Raw genomic sequence first — 22,727 nt, 5'->3', positions numbered from 1 at the left:
ATTCGAAACTTATTTGTTCTCGTGAAAAGCAACACAGCAGCAGGACAGCAATAGTAGTGCTTTCACTCCAACAAAGTGTGAAAACTGTGAAAAAGTAAATGCAGACCCAATTCATCCACGTCCCCACACCCGATGTGTAGTCATTGCTCGCTGTGGAAATTTGTATGACTTTTCTCTTATAACTTTCCAGTCGGTTTTTTTTTTCAAGTGCGCGCGCGATGGAAACGTGAACACCGATAAAACGAAAAGCAACTCCGACAACGCCTTAGGGCGAGAGGAAAATCGAACGAAGTAGCGGAGGTGTTGTAAAAGTTATAGCAAGTTGTTTTTTTTTCGATATTTATTTTCTTTGGGCGATTAAGTGTGAAAGGAAAAGTGTAGTGCAAAAGCTGCGGTTGTGGAGGCGATCGCTTAAGGTCCTTGGTGCCACGTGGAAAACGCCCCCAAACGTTTCGCACGCTCGAGCGATCAACAAGGGTGTGTTTTGTTTGTTTGGAAAACTATTTTCAGCGGTTAGTTTAGTGCAAAGAAGAAGAAGAACAAAAGCGCCACAGTCCACCTCGCAGCGGTGGGCCTTTGAGCCTCGCCGCAGGCAGTTCCTAAGAAGTTGCCCTCGCATCGGAAAAGGGAACGGGCACCGTAGCAGAGTTCGCCGTAGGAAAAAGCGCCAAACTGTTGTTCTGCGGTTGTTATATTTTCGAACGGGGTGCCAACGATAGCAGTACGGAAGGTCTCAGGAGTGCCCTAGCCCGTCTTCGCAGATCGGGCCCACTCCCTAACCCTTCCAGTCCTGAAAATGTAAGTACAGCTCACCACGTCCAAAAGCTTACATCTCTCGGGTTTCGATAGCAATTTGCAAACAATTCCCATATCATAACGATGGAAAGCAGTCAATCTAGAAATTGACTTCATTTCATGGCTTATACCAATGGAGCTTGACTGCTTACGAATTCGGTAACATGTTCTGCCGGATATTGCTTTCCACTTTCCCCCTTCTGCTCTTTAGGTTATTGACAATGCATTGTTAGTTAAAAGAAATGGTCATAAATCAATGTTTTGCCTTTTTCATATACACTTGTACCGGAGAGCTTCAAGCTGATTTGAAGATGAATTGTTGATACCAATATTCAATAAATAAGATTTCTTGAAATTAATCAATTTCCGTAGATTAAAATTTCATTTTTCCAGATTGTGAGTTATTATATTCAACAAGAATGATATTTCTGGATTGCGTGTGTAATTCTATTTTCATTTTCATTATGCATAAGGGGGTCACAAGCGTAAATTCCATAACATACACTATCCACAATACGCCGTTGGAAAGGGGTGTGGAAGTACCGTTCAATTTCATATTTCGGACGCACACAAACTTCGGACACCCCAATTTGCATGGAAGATTTTTTGTAATATTTTGGAAAAACAGGTTTAAACTTTCTCGTCCGAAGGACTGCATGTTTGGAAGTAATTTTGTAATATTTGGGGCATATTTAGCCATGTCGTTTCGAAGTAGGCCGTTACAAATATTTAATTTAAATTATGTCCTACTGGTCTCCGAAAGGTCAAGAGGGGGGGGGGGGGCAATAAAAAAATAAATATTAAAATGGAAAAAATCAATAAAACTCCTCGGATTTGTTAAAGAATGTTTTGAAAATCCTCAAAATTGTCCGAATTTTTTTGGTTGCCCCCTCAAAATATTTTTTTTTTGGCAAAAAAAACCGAGGGGGGAGACATAATTGTTTTTAAATATTTGTATCGGCCTAATTGTTTATTTGAAAGCGAAACAGAATGATTGAACGGGAAAAATCAACATTTGCATTTAACGTTTTGTGGAATTTAAGTGCGACGTGTCCGAAATATGAAACAGTGCGTGCGTGTGTCCGAAGTATTGTTCTAGAAGTAGTCGCAGAATTAAAGTTTTAGTGAATGTTATAGACTGAGACGAAGGAATATTAATTCGAGAATCAAATGCTATGGCCATTATGTTTCGGATAAAATTGTACTTGGATGGAAATGAGTATACTAAAAAAGAGGCATTGAGTTAAAACGAGGTCTTGCAGCTTTGTGCAGTGAACTTCACCGCCTTTGCTCAATTCCTCAGAAAGTTCAACGATTTGTGTCAAAATTTCAGCACAATCCGCCCGTACCGAATCGAGATATTGAATTTATTCGCGTTATGGACAATTTTTTTCTCATTGTGCAGCGGTTAAGGTACTCTTTTGAACTTTTACATTCATTGAAGTACCCCCTATTTATTCGCTGTTATTGAAAATAAGCTTATGAGTTAAAGATATGAAAAACGGACCTAAAAACAAACGGAATATATGGGTCCCAAAAAAGTTGTCTGAAATCTTTGTTATTCAAATTAAGTTTATACATCCTATAAGACTTTGAGGATCTTTGAAAGCCTCTTTAAAGGAGGCTTCCAAGCATCTTGAAAGAAAGCTACCGAGTCTCTTGCAAGAAGGCTTTCGAGCCTCTTGGACGTAGGCTCCCGAGCCTCTTGGAAGTAGGCTTCCGAGCGTCTTAACAAGAAAAGGAGAATTCTGAGCTTCTTGAAAAGAAGCCTGTTCAGAAAGAAAGGAAGTGAATTCATGCCCAACGCCGATAGCGCGAAGTGTTCGCGCTCCTCGATTTCAAATAGCACCAACACATACACACTGCGCATCGACAACAATCAGCGATGAGAGAGCATAGAAGGCGAAACGAGTCATCATCATCGCCATCATCATCAGATCATAATCATTATCATCACATCATCATTATCATCATCATCATCATCATCATTATCATCAACATCATGCACGCCTAGAAGGAGCTACGCTGTGCCAGAACATTCCACGTCCTTCTGGAACATCAAACGTGGAGATATAAATATGCGCGCATTGCGCGTGTGGCCTCAGTTATATTTTTATCCCGCGTAACGTGAAGTAATGTTCAGTACGTGGTATGAAGTGTTAATAAAGTGTGCGTTTCGTTAAACATTAACTTGCCAGTGTTTGCCTTCTTGTCCGTAAAAGACGTTTTCGTACAAAGCTTTCAAGCCTCTTTAAAGGCTTCCAAGCTTCTTGAGAGGAGGTTTCTAAGCTTTCTGAAAAGAAGCTTTCGAGACTCTTGAATGGAAGCTTCAGAGGCTCTTGAAAGGAGGCTCCCGAGCCTCTTGAAAGGAAGCTGCCAAGCCACTTGAAAGGAACCTTCTTAGCCATTTGAAAGAAGGCTTTCGAGCCTCGTGAAAGGAAGCTCTCAAGCCTCTTGAAAGAAAGCTTCTTAGCTTCTTTTTTATGAGCCTCCATGTCTGTTCTTTTTGCTTATGTCGTTTGACCAATCAAACCATTAGGCTGAAGTTCATCTAGTATAAAATTATTTTGCCGGAAATGTAATTTGGTCCAACAGTTAATTTGGCTGAAAAAAATAACAGCTGGCCGATTGATTGTGTTGCAGAAAGAACATTTTCGGGCCAAATGGCTTTTTCTGCCAAACGACTATTTCTACCAAACGGCATTTTCGGCTTAATGATCTATTCCAAGATGAATACAGTACTAGGTGCTCCAATCTGCCAAGTTTGTGGAAGAGAAGAAGGCGGGAGTGAAAAATTCATTTTCAGTGCAAAATGAAAACAAACCGGCTGGCTCTCCCATACTAAAATTCAAGATGACTGAATCGTTAATTTGGCAGATTGGAACACCTAGTGGTGTATTCATCTTGATCCATTCGGTCAAAAGATTTTTCCGGACAAATGACCATTTCGAGCAAATGAACTGTTAGGGCAAACAATTTATGCGGTCAAATTACCAGTTCGATTGAATGTGTCTTCCAGCTGTCGTTTTCGGCCAAATGTCAATTTCGGTTAAACCATTATTGATCTAATACCGCTTCGGACAAACAATTAGTTTGGCCTGATGAAATTAGGCTAGATGGATTCTTTCGTTCGGCCGACTGGCCGTTTAACCGCAAATGTTGTTTGTCCTAACAGTTCATTTGGCCGAAATGGTCGGTTGACAGAAAGGCCATTTGACCGATAATGTTACATGGCCATACAGGTGGATATTTTTGACTATATTACTTACTTGATACTTGATGGGCTACAGCTCTTCGATGAACCTACGCCGAATGGAGTATCCTTCTCGATCCTGGGCCAATCGCTTCCAGTCGCCCTGAACATTGAGCGCCCTCAGGTCCTCTTCAACTGCAAAAAGCCATCGTGTACGCGGCCTTCCACGAAGCCTGCGGCCTCTTCCGGGCTCTCTACTATATATTATCTCTGCTTGACGTTCTTCCGGCATACGAACAACGTGACCAGCCCACCGTAGTCTGCCGTGTTGTATAAGCTAAATAATATCCAGCCCTTTATACACCTGGTACAATTCGTGATTCATGCGACGCCGCCAGATACCGTTCTCCTCTTTACTGCCGAGTATTGTCCGCAGCACCTTACGCTCAAACACTCCGATCAGCCTCCTTTAACGTCCATGTTTCATGGCCGTATAAAGCCACCGGAAGAATCAGAGTAGTATACAGCGCGAATTTTGTCTTCGTTTGCAGACTACGGGACTTAAGCTGGTTACGAAGTCTGTAATAAGCCCTATTTTCAGCTGCAATACACTATTTCACCTCGTGGCTAACATCATTATCACACGTCACTAATGTTCCAAGATACACAAATTCTTTTACTACTTCAAATTTTTCACCATCCAGCACTATTTCGCTACCACCACCACTAATGAACCCACGTTGATTGCCAGCGACCATGTACTTCGCTTTGATGGTATTGATCGTGAGTCCAATCCTTGCTGTCTCCCTCTTAAAAGGCGCAAAAGCCTCTTCCACGGCACGGCGATCAATTCCGATAATATCGATATCGGCCGCAAATCCCAGGAGCATATGCGATTTTGTGATAATGGTACCGCTTCTTTGCACACCAGCTCTCCTAATCACTCCCTCGAGCGCTATATTGAACAGTAGATTTGAAAGTGCATCACACTGCTTCAATTCATATAAGGTAACAAATGATGTCGATCCGTCCAACGTTATACGAATCAGCCGTATCAGTTTCGCCGGAAAACCATGTTCAAGCATAATTTGCCATAATTCATTCCGTTTTACTGAATCGTACGCCGCCTTGAAATCAATAAACAGATGATGTGTCTGCAAGTTGTACTCCCGGAATTTATCAAGGATTTGTCTCAGGGTAAACATTCGATCCGTCGTTGATCGGCCCTCACGAAAACCTGCTTGGTATTCGCCGACGAAGGACTATTCAAGCGGTCTCAATCTGTTGAACAGAATACGGGACATAATTTTGTACGCCGAATTAAGGAGGGTTATTCCTCGGTAATTGGCGCACTCCAGTCTGTGCCCTTTCTTAAAGAGAGGGCAAATGAGGCCGTCCAACCAGCTAGCAGGCATTTCCTCGTCTTCCCATATTTTCGACATAATATGGTGCAGAACTTCATAAAGCTGCTCACTGCCATGTTTGAGAAGTTCAGCCGGGAGCTGGTCCTTCCCCGCAGCCTTATTGTTTTTCAGCTCTTTGACCTCATCTAGTGTAGGTGACTCCACAGCTTGTCCATCGTCGCTAATATTTATTCTGTTCACCGATGCACCGTCACTTCCTCCATTCAACAAAGTCTCGAAGTGTTGCTTCCACCTGGCAGCCACTTCAGTTTTAACTGTCAGCAAATTCCCTTGTTGGTCGTTGCACATGACGGGAGATGGCGCTGTCTTTCTCCGCACGCCATTGACAGACTCATAAAACCTCCGCATATCGTTCTGCTCCATTTTTTCCTGCGCCTCATTAATAACTTGTTCTTCGTACTCTTTTTTCTTCCTGTGGTGGGTTCGTTTTTCGGCTGCTCTTGCTTCCTTGTACCGATCTCTATTCGATCGGGTACCCGACACCAACATCCGGCTTCTGGCAACGTTCTTCTCGTCTGTCACTCTCTGACACTCCATATCGAACCAACCCGTCCTGGGTCGCCTCTGTGCAGTGCCTACCACTTCTCGTGCTGTTGTGCTCACCGCTCCATGGATCGACTCCCATAGATCGTTGATGTTGTCGCTAACGTTGATTGCACTTATCCGTTCGTCGAGCTTCTGGCGGTACTCATCCGATACTCCTTCCGCCGACAATCGATGGATATTGTAACGCATCGTTCGTTGTGATCTTTCGTTCGATACAGTTGACAACCGTGATCGAATTTTACTGACAACGAGGTAGTGATCAGAGTCAATGTGTTCGAGCATATCCGATCAAATGTAGCTACACCACAAACTACCCAAAAAATTGCCAGCCTACTACTGATAATCATCGTCATCGAGAGAATGTTCCACCACATAGGCTCATCAGAATGCACTGAACTGCAATTCGGCAACCATTATTTTCCATCGTCAATCATCATGGCGTTCATCGATGGTCATTATAAAAGCCGAATGAAGACGTCATCGCATTCTCTTTTGTACCAAGTTTTCGCGCCGTGAAGAGTGGAGTTCGGTATACCAGCGTTCATTGCTGTACGCCATACTGGTAATCAGGCGAACTATCATCAAATTTGAATTTGCAAAGTGGGTTTATATTAGTAAAATTATCAATTGAAATAAAGTTAATTAATGTTAAAGTTAAGAAAAGTTAAAGTAAAATGGACTTAATAAACAATAAGATAATCAATTAGTGTAATTAGTGAGCACAATAAAGAAACAATAAGAACTTACCTGTGAATAAATTGATACGTACCTGTGAAGAAGAAGAAGTTACCTGTAATTTAACGGATACTTACCTGTGACTTGACCTGAAAAGAAAGTGTCCTGTGACCACCCTCCATCATTACTGAGCATTCGGAACATGGTCCTTCGAGCCGGATGAACGTAGATCTCCGTTCATCATCGATCCAGCTCGCCGGAACTACCATCTTGCGTCTGGAACCTAATTGGAGTGGCCAAAGCGGTACTTTCTCAGAAAGGCCATCTTGAACGTTGATGTCCCGCCATAGCGACTCTAATAAAATACAAGGCATTGAATTGCCTAAAGCAGGTAATTAGCTTTCCATCAACCTATACTTGTCTCGTTTGAGCTACGCGGTCTTTTGCTTGCAGACCCTTTTGGAAAGGTCATCTTGAACGTTCCTGTTTCGCCATTACGGTCTTATTAAACTACAAGGCATTGAATTGCCTAAACCAGGTAATTAGCTTTCCATCAACCTATACTTGTCTCGTTTGAGCTACGCGGTCTTTTGCTTGCAGACCATTTTGGAAAGGCCATCTTGAACGTTCCTGTTTCGCCATTACGGTCTTATTAAATTACAAGGCATTGAATTGCCTAAAGCAGGTAATTAGCTTTCCATCGACATACCCCCGTCTCGTTTGAGCTACGCGGTCTTCTGCTTGCAGACAATGTCCTCCAACGATCGTCGTATCCGGAATCTAAAGCTGCGACAGCGTAGCATTTATTCATCGTTTGCTCTCATCAAGGCCTTCGTAGAAAACTACGATGCAAATACGGATGCTACGGAAGTTCCTGTTCGCCTGGAAAGTCTTGTGGTGCTCTGGAACGATTACAATAAGGTGCAGTCCGAATTGGAATCATTAGACGAAACAACGATCGAAGAGCTGCTTAAGCAACGTACTGAAATGGAGTTAAGCTATTACAAAGTTAAAGGTTTCTTGCTCTCAGTGAACAACCCACCCCCCACATCACTGGCAAACTCTAGAGGTGCTCATGTCCACGCCTCGACTCTACAAGTTCGATTACCTGATGTGAAACTACCGGTTTTCAATGGAAATCTAGAGCACTGGCTTAACTTCCACGATCTCTACCTATCGCTAGTCCACTCTTCACAAGAACTATCTAGCATTCAGAAGTTCTACTATCTCCGTTCGTCACTTTCCGGAGATGCTCTCAAATTGATTCAACCCATCCCCATAAGTGCTACTAACTACACTGTAGCATGGAATCTTTTGGTTGAACATTTTCAAAATACTACTCGTTTGAAATCCTCGTATGTTGATGCACTCTTCGAGTTTCCCACTGTCAAAAGAGAATCAGCGAACGAATTGCACTCTCTCGTCGAAAGATTCGAAGCTAATGTTCGTATACTACAACAATTGGGAGAACAAACGGAAGCATGGGACATTCTTCTGATACGCATGTTGAGCAGTCGTTTGGATTCTACAACACGAAGAGATTGGGAGGAATACTCGTCTACTCTCCAGAACGTTACATTCAAGCAACTAACCGCCTTCATTCAGAGAAGAGTCAACGTACTGCAGAGTATCAACCACAAGGTTCAGGAGTTCACTATGTCATCGTCAGCAAAGAAACCCATCGCCGCACGTCCGATTGCAAGTCATGGAGCATCTCAATATAATCCCAGAAAATGCATTTTATGTTCCGAGCATCATCCACTGTACATGTGTTCGACATTTTCGAAAATGAGCATAGAAGACAAGGAGAAGGAAATTCGTCGTCACCAACTCTGTAGAAACTGTTTGCGTAGAGGTCACCTGAGCAGAGAATGTCCGTCCAACAACACCTGTCGTCGTTGCAAAGCCCGCCATCATACTCAATTGTGCGATAAGGAATCGTCAAATTCGTCAACTCTGAGGGCGTGTGAGGTCCCACCGACCAGAACAACTACTTCTCAAGCTTCAAATGAGCAACCTTCAACTTCCGCTTCCGCAACGTACAGTCAACCGGCAAGCTATTCCTCTACGGGACGCAAGCACGTGCGCGTCATTTTGGCCACAGCACTTGTTCATGTGATTGACGACAATGGTACCTCTCACGTTGCTAGAGCTCTTCTGGATTCTGGAAGCGAATGCTGTTTCGCCTCGGAGTCATTTTCTCAACGTCTAAAGGTGCAACGCAAGAAGGTGTCCATCCCGATCGCTGGTATCGGCCAATCGACAACGCAAGCCAAGCACAAATTCTCGTCTACCATACGGTCTCGAATCAGTAGCTACTCCACCTCTGCCGAATTTCTTGTGCTTTCCAAAGTAACGGCCAATCTACCATCTACTACATTGGACATTTCATCTTGGGAAATACCGCCTGAAGTTCAATTAGCTGATCCGTCATTCCGCACCAGTAACACAATCGATATTGTGATTGGTGCAGACATTTTCTTCGATCTCTTCAAGGTTTCTGGAAGAATTCCACTCGGAGAAGGCTTGCCAATACTCGTCAATTCTGTCCTTGGATGGGTCGTCTCAGGTCGTTCTAATCGCTGTCAACCGTCAACAACGATAACTGCAAACGTGGCATCCGTCACAGAATTACACCAGCTTATGGAACGTTTCTGGAAATTAGAAGAAAGTGAATCATCTCCTTGTTACTCAGTGGAGGAAGCAGCTTGTGAAGCTCATTTCTGCCAAACCATTTCCCGCTCATCAGAAGGTAGATACATTGTACGTTTACCACTGAAGGATGACGTCATCATAAATCTCGGCGAAAACCGACGCACCGCTGTCCGTCGCTTCCATTTAGTTGAATCACGTCTGCTGCGAGATCATCGTTTGGGGCAACAATACAGAGATTTCATGAAGGAGTACTACGAGTTAGGGCATATGAAACGTGTTGAACATAATGAGAATTCGATTTGCCCCACTTATTATCTTCCACACCACGCCGTTGTTCGCGAGGATAGCACCACGACAAAGGTACGTGTCGTCTACGATGCATCATGCAAAACAAGCAGCGGGTTATCCCTTAACGATGCAATGCTAGTTGGGCCAATCGTACAAGACGATTTAAGATCCATCGTGATACGCTCAAGAGTTCATCCCGTGATGCTAATTGCGGACATAAAGCAGATGTATCGGCAAGTTTTGGTGGACGTACGCGACACACCACTACAACGTATTGTCTGGAGGAAGCTCCTGATCTCACACTTGAAACCTATGAACTACAAACCTTTACTTACGGAACTTCCAGTGCACCCTTTCTTGCAACACGGGTCCTACGACAACTAGCCGACGATGAACAACGGATTTTCCGGAGGCAGCAGAAGTCCTACGAAAGGACTTTTATGTTGACGACCTTTTCTCTGGCGGTAACAACGTACCAGAAACCATCAACCTTCGGAAGCAACTTCAGTCGTTACTAAAAAGAGGTGGTTTCATGCTGCGAAAGTGGGCCTCAAATGAACCAGCAGTTCTAGAAGGTATTCCAGAAGAGGACAAAGCTCTACGACAATCAGTAGATTTGGACCGTGACCAGCTTATAAAAACACTTGGCCTACATTGGGAGCCTACCGCCGATGTGCTAAGATACAACGTAAAACTACCACAGTCAGAACCAACGGAAAAGCTTACAAAACGCCTCGCTCTCTCGTACATCGCACAGCTGTTCGACCCACTGGGCTTGGTGGGTCCCGTCGTTACTACTGCCAAATTGTTCATGCAGGCCTTATGGACCCTTAGGAATAACAACGGAGACATTTGGAGCTGGGATGAGGAGCTTCCAGCAACAGTACAAAAACAGTGGCGATCTTATCATCAACAGCTTCCTCTTTTGAACCAACTTAAAATCGATCGTTTCGTCTTGTGCAACAATGCCGTGTCACTACAATTACACCTCTTCTCGGATGCGTCGGAACAAGCTTACGGTGCATCGGCTTATCTGCGAACAGAAAACGCTGCCGGACTTGTCAAGGTTTCATTACTTTCCGCCAAATCAAAGGTTGCTCCCTTGAAAAAGCAGAGCATTCCACGTCTGGAGCTCTGTGGTGCTCTCATAGCGTCACAACTTTTTGAGAAAATAACCTTGTCACTATCTCAGCGACCAGAAACCTACTTCTGGGTCGACTCGACTACAGTTCTTAAACTGGCTGGATTCCCCACCGGCTACCTGGACAACCTTCGTCGCGAATAGGGTGTCGAAAATTCAACTATCTACCACCAATTGCAGCTGGAGACACGTATCTGGCGAACAAAATCCGGCTGATTGCCTTTCTCGAGGTACCACAGCCGAATTCCTTCTCAATAGTGATCTATGGTGGTGCGGACCCCGCTGGCTGCAACAGGACTCTTCGAGCTGGCCCGACTCTTTTCAAGCTGATTCCAATATTCAAACCGAGTATGAGACCCGAAAAACTCCAAAGACGACGTTTTCAGCATCGACAGAAGAAGTTTTCATCGATTGGTACGTCAACAAGTTCTCCAACTATCAACACATGCTGAGAGTGACCGCCTACTGCAAACGTTTTCTTCGAAACTGTCGGTTCAAAAATCTGATTCGTCCTTCAGCACACGTCATAACTGCAGAAGAAAAAGGAGAAGCTGAAATAACACTGCTCAGATTGGTACAACAAACGACATATCCTAAGGAATGGCAACAACTTCAACAAGGGAAACCGATCTCTGTGAAATCTCGTCTAAAATGGTTCCATCCTATACTCGATTCCAACAACCTGATCCGTATTGGTGGACGACTCAATCGATCTCAACAGACTTACGATAGCAAGCACCAAATCATTCTTCCTTCGTCTTCTCCGCTTTCTGTCCTGTTAGTGCGACAATACCACGAAGAACATTCACACGCCGCGAATCTACTGCGCCTCTGGTATTGGGTCACGGGGGCCAGAAATCTGGCCCGAAAAATATTCCACAACTGCATCATCTGTTGCCGATCTCGTCCTACACGCCTTGAGCAATTCATGTCGGAACTACCTTCCGCACGAATCACAGTTTCACGGCCATTCTCGACTACTGGTATAGACTACTGGGGACCAATCTTCGTTCAGTCAACACAACGACGATCAACGCCACGGAAAGCATTTGTTGCAGTATTCGTCTGCTTTTGTACAAAAGCCGTCCACCTCGAACTAGTTGTCGACCTTACTACAGCCAAATTCCTCCAAGCTTTTCGGCGGTTTGTCTCCCGGCGAGGGCTGTGCTCTGATATCTACAGCGATAATGGACGAAACTTTGTGGGAGCGGCTAACGAATTACGTCAACTGATAAGGAGCAAAGATCATCGCGAGCAAGTTGGAAAAGAATGTGCGCACTACAACATCCGATGGCACTTCAATCCTCCCAAGGCATCCCACTTTGGTGGCCTCTGGGAAGCTGCAATCCAATCAGCGCAGAAGCATTTTGTCCGAACCTTGGGAAAACAAACCCTGGCTTATGACGACATGGAGACATTATTATCCCAGATCGAATGCTGCCTTAATTCGAGACCACTCGTACCTCTCAGCGACGACCCCACGGATCTAGAACCACTCACTCCCGGACACTTTCTGGTGGGTTCTGCTCTTAAAGCTGTACCTGATGTGGATGTCACGGAGATTCCTTTCAACCGTTTGAAGAAGTGGCAGCAGACACAGAAGCTCGTTCAACAAATTTGGAATCGATGGAATAGAGAGTATCTCATCACTCTGCAGCCGCGATCGAAATGGTGCAACCCTCCGGTGGAGCTTAAAAGGGACCAGCTCGTAGTGTTGATGGATGAAAATCTTCCCCCTATGTGCTGGCCGATGGCTAGAATTGACGATTTGCATCCAGGACCAGACGGAGTGGTGCGCGTTGTTACCGTAAGAACCTCAACCGGCCGATATACACGCCCAGTTGCAAAAATATGTCTGCTGCCCATTCAATCTGGTGTTCCAAAACAAGCACCACAAACAAATAATAACACAGCTGCACCGATTCATCCTTCTACCGCCCAGTAATTCTCCAGCCTGGATTCCATACGCTGACCTAAAACGAAAATACAAGGCCCTAATTAGATAGGGACTAGGTAAGCACCTGTCCAATATTTCTATCCTCAAAAATCCGGCTACCGGGTCTTATTTGTTTGCCAGGTTCTACAAGAATGCCCTCCACGTTCATTTCAACTTCAACTGCATCGAAGTAAACAGTCATCGAGTCATCATCATCGATACGTCAAATGCTTCTTTTCCTTTTCCTCGTCCACGGTTGTCATCGTCAACAATCATCACCAGAAATAGGATTTCTGGAGGGGCCAGTGTGTTCGAGCATATCCGATCAAATGTAGCTACACCACAAACTACCCAAAAAATTGCCAGCCTACTACTGATAATCATCGTCATCGAGAGAATGTTCCACCACATAGGCTCATCAGAATGCACTGAACTGCAATTCGGCAACCATTATTTTCCATCGTCAATCATCATGGCGTTCATCGATGGTCATTATAAAAGCCGAATGAAGACGTCATCGCATTCTCTTTTGTACCAAGTTTTCGCGCCGTGAAGAGTGGAGTTCGGTATACCAGCGTTCATTGCTGTACGCCATACTGGTAATCAGGCGAACTATCATCAAATTTGAATTTGCAAAGTGGGTTTATATTAGTAAAATTATCAATTGAAATAAAGTTAATTAATGTTAAAGTTAAGAAAAGTTAAAGTAAAATGGACTTAATAAACAATAAGATAATCAATTAGTGTAATTAGTGAGCACAATAAAGAAACAATAAGAACTTACCTGTGAATAAATTGATACGTACCTGTGAAGAAGAAGAAGTTACCTGTAATTTAACGGATACTTACCTGTGACTTGACCTGAAAAGAAAGTGTCCTGTGACCACCCTCCATCATTACTGAGCATTCGGAACACAATGTTCGGACCTCTGAATGTCCGCACATCGATAACATCCGAGAAATGGCGCACATCCACCAGAACATGGTCTATCTGGTTGCAAGTTTCACCATTTGGGTGTCTCCAGGTTTGCTTTCGGATGTTCTTTCGTGCGAAGTAGGTGCTACTGATGGCCATCCCTCTGGCAGCAGCAAAATTTACTAGCCGTAGGCCGTTGCCATTGGTAGCGGAGTGAAGGCTCTCCCTACCGATTATGGGACGGAAAAAGTCCTCTCTACCGACCTGAGCGTTAGCGTCTCCGATAACAATTTTCACGTCGTGCTTTGTGCACTCTCCATAGGCTTAATCAAGACATTCATAAAACGTGTCCTTCACGTCGTCGGATTTATCGTTTGTCGGTGCGTACACGTTGATTAGGCTGTAATTGAAGAATTTGCCCCGTATCCTCAACACACAGATTCGTTCGCTAATGGGTTTCCACCGCATCACTCGCTTCATCTGCTTGCCCATCACTACGAAACCAACTCCATGCTCTGCTTTTTCACCGCCGCTGTGATAGATGTTATACTTGAATGCAGTGTTGGTCGTGGGGTCCACGGCTCGGAATTCACGTTCTCCGGATCTAGGCCATCGGACTTCTTGAATAGCAGCCACGTTCACTCCAACCTTCTGCAGTTCACGAGCCAGAAGGCTCACTCGTCCAGGTTCATTTAGGGTCCTGACATTCCAGGTACCGAGTTTCCAATCATAGTCCTTATTTCGTTGCCGGGTCGGTTGCCAAAAATAACGTTCTCTTTTTCTTCTATCTCCACTTTTCGTGGTATTTGAGAGGCTTCAGTAAGCTACCTTACCGGGGTCGCGTTACCTACATCGCGATGATGGGGCTGCCACCTTAGGTATAGCTGACGCGATACAGCATTTCGTTAATCAGCCGCTGGGTACCAGGCAGACGCTGTTTGAGCCGCACCTCCTGGTGAACAGACGCGCGAGGCGTACCTTCTCACTCTAACTGATGTCAGAAGGACAACAGTGCCCAGGCTGCACTACCAGCTAAGTACACAACCCTTAGCTGGCGGTCTTTTGTCATCGGACGACCCGTGGAAGCGTGAGATAGGGACTTGTGGGGACCAGGGCTCTGTTGGGCGCTCCTTCCTTGATGTCAACCCACCATTTTGCAGTCCATTTTTGACCATATTACTGGTTCAGTAATAAATATTTGGCTGTTGGACCAAATGACATTTTCATCCAAATGGCCCTTTCTGTTAAACAGCCATTTCGACCAAACGACATTTCCGGCCAAACGACCATTTCAGCCAAACGACCATTTCAGCCAAACGACCATTTCAGCCAAACGACGTGTTAGAAGAAAGTGATTTTTCGTCCAAATTACCAATTCGGCCGTATGTCGCTTTAGCAAAATGAAATTTTTGGTCCGTTGATCATTTGGACGAAAGGGCCATTTGGCGGAAGAGTCATTTGGCCGAATAGGACATTTGGCCGAACAGGAAATTTGGTCGAATAAGACATTTGGCCGAATAGGACATTTGGCCGATTGGACATTTGGCCGATTGGACATTTGACCGATTGGACAATTTGCAGAATTGATCATTTGAAAAGTGAAAAATGAGGAGTGAGAAGTGAGACGTTTAACTACTCACTTAGCGCTTCTAACTTTTCTACAGTAAGAAGTGAAACATTAGGAGTGGGAACGGAGACGTCTCACTTCTCACTCTTCACTGTGAAAATTGAGAAGTGAGAAGTGAGTAGTGAGACATTTCACTCCTCACTTCGCATTACTCACTTTTCACAGTGAGAAGTGGGAAGTAAGTAGTGAGGAGTGAGAAGCCTCACTTCTCACATCCTATTTCTCACTTTTCAAATGACCTTTTCGGCCAAATGACTATTTTGGCCAAATGACCCTTTCGGCTAAATGACCCTTTGCGCCCGAATGATACTTTCGGTCTGTTCGGCCAAATGGTATATTCGACCAAACAACATTCGGCCTAGTGGCCTTTAGCCGAACGGTATTTTCCCAAACGGCCCTTCTCCTCTAATGAATTTTCTACGAAATTTTCCAACAGTTTTCCGTTGCAATAATTTTTTTTGCCCGCCATTACGCATTTTGTCTGAGGTACTCCAGGTTGAGAACCGCTTTACTAAACGATTGACAGGTCTGGCAAGAGCGGGCAGGTTCGTCAAGTTTTTTAATAGTTAGAGATCTGTTTTTTTGCCTAGACGAAAAATCAGTTGAAAAAGATATAGAGGAAGAGCCCTGATCACTTTTTCCACAAGGCCGATAAGGTCAATGGGTTTACTTTTAAAGGAAATTTCCTCCATATTTTCCTTTTTTTTTTGTAATGTTACCCCCTTAGCCGTGCAGTAAGACGCGCGGCTGCAAAGCAAGACCATGCTGAGGGTGACTGGGTTCGATTCCCGGTGCCAGTCTAGACAATTTTCGGCTTGGAAATGGTCACGACTTCCCTGGTCATAAAAGTATCATCGTGTTTAGTCTCATGATATACGAATACAGAAATGGTAACTTGCCTTAGAAACCTCGCAGTCAGTGTTGTCCTACACTCAGTGCAAAAAATTCTGCTCTTTGATTTTACTCCATCTAAACGATTTTATAGTCTTAACTAAAAAAGTTCAACTAATAGGAGGATATTTGAATTTTCTAAATGTCATGTCAAACTGTCAAAAAAATGCACGCCAGAGCCACAGGAGCGCGCGCACTGAAAATACACTGGAGTGTTTTCACTGGAGTGTATTTTCAGCGCGCGCGCTCCTGTGGCTCTGGTGTGCATTTTTTTGACAGTTTGACATGACATTTAGAAAATTCAAATATCCTTCTACAAGTTGAACTTACTTAGTTAAAACTATAAAATCGTTTAGATGGAGTAATATCAAAGAGCAGATTTTTTTGCCCTGAGTGTAGGACAACACTGCTCGCAGTTAATAACTGTGGAAGTGCTTAATGAACACTAAGCTGCGAGGCGGCTCTGTCCCATGTAATACCAATAAGAAGAAGAAGATGATAACAGCGGTACCAAACCCTAACGCTTCTGTGGTAGCTCTGCTGTTATTACACGAGTAACGTGAAGGTTCCAAAACAAGAACATACTTACAAAACAAAAATCAATTACTATGTCTGAAACTTGATTATGCACTCAAGTACTCAATTTTGAGTTATTTTAAAACACTTTGCTTTGGATTATTTTCACTGTTCCTCAAAGAGTCGATTTTGGGTGAAAAAACTGGAAACCTGGATTTTGAAATTTTGTCGAAATGTCCCAAGCATATGCAGATTAAAATCTATGGAAATATACACATGTTCATTTGTATTTTATTGTCGGCATTATTTTGTATATACATTGAATAGCATATAATAAAAAACGATTTTGATGTATTGCTGTTCCAGAGAAAACTTTCCTCTTTACGGTTCAATTTTTAAGCTACCGCAGCTGTCACTTCATACTTTTTCTCTGCTGTTTGACATGTCATTCTACGATGACAACGACAAATATCAGATTTTTGTTTCAGTGTTTGCGGTAGTACTTTGACAGCTGCGGAAGAACTTTACGGAATCCGCAAAATGGAAAATTTTGAAAAGATCTGCAATATGTTTATTTAAATTGCTGCTGCGATGAACAAAGTTTGACATATATAAAAAAGAAAGAATTGTAATGTAATGTAATGTAGGAAGGAACTATATCTAAAATCGGAATATGGCGTAAACTCCTACCTCTCACTAGTATTTTAAATAAAAAATTTGCCTCTGGCACGGAACAAGCAGCTGAATCCAAAATCCAAACGATTACGGATTGCAACCTATAGATAGTGTGGATGGGGGTCCCGTAGCGTAGTTGGTTACACGTTCTCCTTACAAGCGAATGGTCATGGGTTCGATTCCCAGCCCCTCCACCAAACCCTCGTCAGCTGCTGGAGGCGCAGGCAGCTGCCTTACCGTAACGACTGCCCGAAGACGACTGACATATTGTTCTCTGAGGCATTTTTCCAAAGTACCCGGATAAATGGCAACCGAATAATGCAACGATCATTGGATTCACGACACGGACAAATGGACACGGTGAGATGGACCAGCAACGCCAACAACAATGAATAATGAAAAATCTAAAAATAGATTCTGTGTGGATTCTGGCAGCAGAATACTTCTTCCTTCGATCCAAATGAAGCTGGGTTTACCATCTAATCTCGAATTGCATTGCAATTGCAAATGTTGATCAATCACGGCAGCGACCAAGTCCTCACAGTCAGTTGGGAAACTAAGGGAATGTTAGTATGTGGATATTGATGCTACTAGATACCGAGAATACCCGTGCACCTCCACAATTACCACGGGAGGGAAGTTCTGTTAGTTGAGTTTGGGTAACTTTTATGAAAATTGCATAAAAAGTTTTATTGAAATGATTTCATCAGTCTTTGTCAGTATATTGCTGTCTCCATCCTGTTTTCAGGCAATTCATTCTGCCATCAGCACGCGTCACTACAACTTCATCTCTGCAAATACCTTTATCATGTCTAATTTTACAAAATATCATATGCGATTTTAAAAATATGGAGTTCAATCATGTTTTAAGCAATTCAGCTATTCACATCCATTTCAGTATGTAAACGTTACATGAAAATTCGAATTTCAAACATAATAAAATCAAACTGAACAAAATCCAACAAAACAAAAATCAATTTAAAACGTAATAAAATTTAATCCTTCGTCCATAGCTCCTGAAACCGAATCTCAAAGCCAATTTAATTTCTGTGAACTCGATTCCTCATAGAGGTGTGCGCCACCGCCGCAAACACTTTTGCATACGCGCCATTGCCACAAATCTGTAACGCATCTGAACTATAATTCTCCACGCCGGTTCAAATTTGTAGAAAAACGAACAATTTTCAGAGTTTCCGAAAATTTCGAGTTGAAATTTCGAGAATGCCAAGTCAACATTCCAATAAGTTTTTCGTGGAAATTTCGTAGAATTTCCTGATTGATAACCTTTAAAGTTTCCCGATAATACTCCAAAGAACCTTCCGTAAAAATTACGATGCTTTTCTTAAAAAATTCATGCAATATCTTGTTGAATAATCATCCGTTGAAATCCCAAGAATTTCCTTCTAAAATCCATTAGTAATTTTCAGTGAAAATTTAAATTTATTTTCCGAGGTAATTAAGTTTAAACGAACATTTCGAAATATTTCCCGCGGAATTTTAAAATGGTTTCTCATGATATTTTTAAATTTCTGTTTCAAATTCTGTTTCACATTCCAAAGAATCTTCCGAATAAGTTGCGATATGAAGAATTTTCAGTTGAGATTTTTGGTGATCAAAATCAAAAGATATTCTAGTAGAATTTGCAATAAAATCCGAGTGGAAATTAAAAAAAAAAAACAAATGTTTTTATAGAGAATTCTCCTGCTCAACATAGAAGAATTTCCAGGTAAAATCCGTGATATCGAAATGGTATCCTAATTATAAAACCTTTGATAGTTTTATGCCGTAGTTTAGCAAAAAAAAATTGATTAGACTATCGTTTGTATTTCATCCAACTCCTGTACTGCCGCTAACCGCAAGTCGAGCACATCTGTATATGGCGTCCATATACAGATGTGCTCGACTTGCGGTTAACGGCAGTGTATGGAAACCCAAAAATGAGTGGGGTGGTTCCATAGATAAAGACACTTACCTGCCGTAATCTGAAAAAATGACGAATACGCCATTTTCCAAAAATGGTGTTAACGAGTACTACTCATCGAGCTCTTTAACAGAAAAATGGAAAACATGCATGTTGTAAAATGGCTGTTACGTCACTTTTCCAGATTACGGCAGTTACGCAAAGTCCACGAGAAGGGAAGAGAATCTCGTTCCAGAAGAAAGTGCGAAAATATAATTAAGCCCTCTTTTCCAGATTGATCCTATGGATTGAGAGAAGAGTCCTCTTTTATTCACGAAATGTTAACAATAGGAAGTTGGTAAACCCACTACGCAAATCGTAAATCGTTACGAATTTAAGAAAAGTTCAAGAATATTTTGGCAAAATGTTTAAAAACTCAAAAAATCGAAACAACATTCCTACACTGAAGCCTTCTTAGTGTTGTTTGTCAACCATGATGTCTATGACATTAGTACGCATCTGGAGCAACGAGAACTATGTAGTCTAAAGTGACCAGACGTCCCGGATTCAACCTACCTGTCCCGCATTGCCAGGCGTCCCGGAAAACGTCCCGGATTCTACGATTAATCTGTTAAGCCTGGACAATTTGTAAAAACCGTAGGAAATAGGATTTCTAAGAAATTTGTAACAGATTCAAACAATTAGAAGAACAAATGATGTTAAGAGGGTCTTTTAAGTTTGGAAGGTAAAGTTTTGATTATTTTAAAAAATCTAGCCAGTTTAGAGTAGATATTCTAAAAAGTTTAAGTCATGACAATGATCTGAATTGTAAGGACTTGAGTTAGCTCCAAAAACTAGAAAATTTAATACCAGAAAATGTGTAACATTTGGAGCATCCTTAAATTCGCAAAGATTTCAGACAAAGCAAAAAGCGGCTTAAACAAACGGACAGTCCCCAATAGACCAGTGAAGAATATTTCAATTATCGCTTATTTCACGGACATCGAAACCTCTCCTTATTGTACACATTATAGGGGAACGGTTTGCCACTTCATCTCATAGCTCCTATTTCCATCCCATAAAAAAACAAAGCAATGAAAAGGAATTTGGTTTGTTTATTATTTTTGTGATTTTTTTCAGCAGTGAGCACGCATGTTGACAAAAAGAAGTGATGAATTTGGTCCCGTATTTCTTTGTTTAGCGATGAGATGGATATATGTACATTGAGATGGAGATCGTAACAGTTCCCCTACTATACACTGAGAGAAATGGATAATACGATTTTTACAGTACTGATCAAATGAGCGAAAAGGGTCTTCTTTCTTATTGGGATTACATTCCCACACTGGGACAGAGCCGCCTCGCAGCTTAGTGTTCATTAAGCACTTCCACAGTTATTAACTGCGAGGTTTCTAAGCCAAGTTACCATTTTCGCATTTGTATATCATGAGGCTAACACGATGATACTTTGATGCCCAGGGAAGTCGAGACAATTTCCAATCCGAAAACTGCCTAGACCGGCACCGGGAATCGAACCCAGCCACCCTCAGCATGGTCTTGCTTTGTAGCCGCGCGTCTTACCGCACGCCTAAGGAGGGCCCGCCTAAGGAGAGCGGAAAGGGTCATTTGGGTGAAAGAAAAGATATTTTAGTTACCAGATAAAGATTGTCGCTTTGGTTCCCTTTGTTCTGTTGTCCGAAACATGTTGGGTACCTACCTGCCAAATCGTATGTATTTTTCCATTTTGACATTTAGATCCCCTATCCTCGCCAGCAAAAGATGTTCCGGACAGCGACGAGAGCGACAATGTTTATCTGGTAACTAAAATATCTTCTGGTGAAAATCATTCAACCAAAACCCATTTGTCCAAATACCACTTGGTTGAATTTCGCATTTGGCCGAAACGGAGATTAGGCCAAAACGGTTTGGCCGAAAATGACATTTAGCCAAAGAAAACATACGGCCGAAAGGGAAACAACATTTTCGACCAAATGGCCCTTTCTGTCAAATTACTTTTTCGGCCAAATGTCATGTTTGGTCAACTGCTAATTTCGGTCAAATAGCCCTTTTTTCAAACGGCATTTTCGGCCAATTGATTTGTCCGGCGAAAACGACTTCGTTTGATGGCCCGAATGGTTTCAACCGTAAGACTTTTGAAAAGAACAATTTTCCCCGGCTATCCAACAAGATGATTTTTTGAAACATCGATGGGTGTGTGATTACTCTCACGTGCCTCTTAATTCATGGTTCGAGTCCAAATAACATTTTGTTTTAAATATAATAGGGAAAAACGGCTTTGGCAGGTTTTGTTCTATTACTGGCAGGGGGGTTTTTGTGGATCAAATTTTATGAAATTTGGCCACAATATTCTTTGATATGCAGAGAATGTTTAGGCCAAATTTGAGCCTAGTCAGTCATAAAAAACCCCTGCCAATAATAGAACAAAAGCTGCCAAAGCCGTCATTCCCCCTACTCATTTATATTGCATTTTATGTTTGTATTTTTGAATGCATTTTAAAAAACCGACTTATGAAAATCAACACGTTTTCTTATGTCAAAACTCCAAAAGAAAATCTTATGATTCTCACATGACCAGTTTGCCTAGTGTACACATACATTTATATACCATTTTTTGGAATATCCAAAGATTTCGACGTTTCTATGAAATCAAGTAATTAGCATCATGGATGTTTTGGTTGAGAGGAGAATAATCCGTTCTGAAATGATTTGTTACGCTTACAAAATTTATAGTGCGTAAGGTTAAGGTGTCCCGGATTGGCCCAATAAAGTTCTGGTCATTTTAGTGTAGTCACTGGCCAATAGTTTGCTTCCGCGTATCTCTGACTACCAGATCGAACCTTTTAATGGATGCACTTTTAAATATTTGTCATCTTCTTCAAAACTCGCAGATTGTGATGCTTCTTCCTGTGTTGCAATTGACTGCATTGTGTCGTTACCTGCATAGGAAATGCCATGCTGACCTTCTGCAACCTAGTTGAAGTGGCTAGGCGGAAGTGGGTGTACATGCTGAAGTCCAGCAAGGAGGCGGAACGTCTATTACTTTTCCTTGCAATAAAATATTTTTCCCATTATTCCACAAGGAAAAGTAACGATTCGCCCATGGTTTAATAGCTATCAAATTCACGTACACATAATCAGTGTACTAGTCTTAACTACTCCGAAACTACTATAACAACAATAATAAAAACGAACCGAAACGGGAATGCATGCAATACTACGTAGAGTTTAAACCCTCTTTTAATTACTTTTGTTGATGAGTGAAAAAATGATTGTAATTAGCTCAGTGTCAATCGGTGTAAACCTGTTCTGCAGACTCATTTTGTTTCAAACTCTAGTTCACGCGTACCTCCATATAATATGGTCGGGGTTCTGCCAAAATGCACCAAGCGTGATATTTTGATCGTAAAAGTAAAACGGAAATCATTTTATATCAATTAGTCCACGAATTTGTTGAGATGGCGTAGAGGGAAATCCAATACTCAATTAAATCTGCTAAAAGCTTGGGCAAATAAATGGGTATTGGTTTGG

At 42.4% G+C, this 22,727-nt stretch overlaps 2 protein-coding genes across 3 annotated transcripts in view; both read left to right on the top strand.

The window, feature by feature from the left end:
* Positions 1–264: 264 nt before the first annotated feature.
* LOC134218367 (serine-rich adhesin for platelets) overlaps positions 265–22,727 on the top strand; it is a 428,012-nt gene continuing 405,549 nt past the window's right edge. The window contains exon 1 of one of the 2 annotated variants that reach the window (XM_062697307.1): positions 265–798. The gene's annotated coding sequence lies outside the window, so the exon portion shown is untranslated. The remainder of the gene's footprint in view (positions 799–22,727) is intronic. The other variant, XM_062697308.1, reaches the window with a different exon arrangement.
* On the top strand, positions 11,622–13,436 carry LOC134214170 (uncharacterized). Its single transcript, XM_062693589.1, has 2 exons — positions 11,622–12,730; positions 12,795–13,436. Exon 1 carries the CDS (start codon positions 11,646–11,648, stop codon positions 12,660–12,662), a length of 1,017 nt encoding a protein of 338 aa, XP_062549573.1. The 5' UTR covers positions 11,622–11,645; the 3' UTR covers positions 12,663–12,730; positions 12,795–13,436.

This window comes from Armigeres subalbatus, chromosome 2 (genome assembly GCF_024139115.2).
Source record: "Armigeres subalbatus isolate Guangzhou_Male chromosome 2, GZ_Asu_2, whole genome shotgun sequence".
Taxonomy (NCBI): domain Eukaryota; kingdom Metazoa; phylum Arthropoda; class Insecta; order Diptera; family Culicidae; genus Armigeres; species Armigeres subalbatus.
The sequence above is the reverse complement of the archived record's forward strand: the minus strand, read 5'-3'. Positions and strand labels throughout refer to the sequence as shown.

What these genes read in the sequence shown, in the direction of transcription:
- LOC134214170 (XM_062693589.1), top strand. Translation starts at nt 11,646, where the DNA reads ATGTCGGAACTACCTTCCGCACGAATCACAGTTTCACGGCCATTCTCG.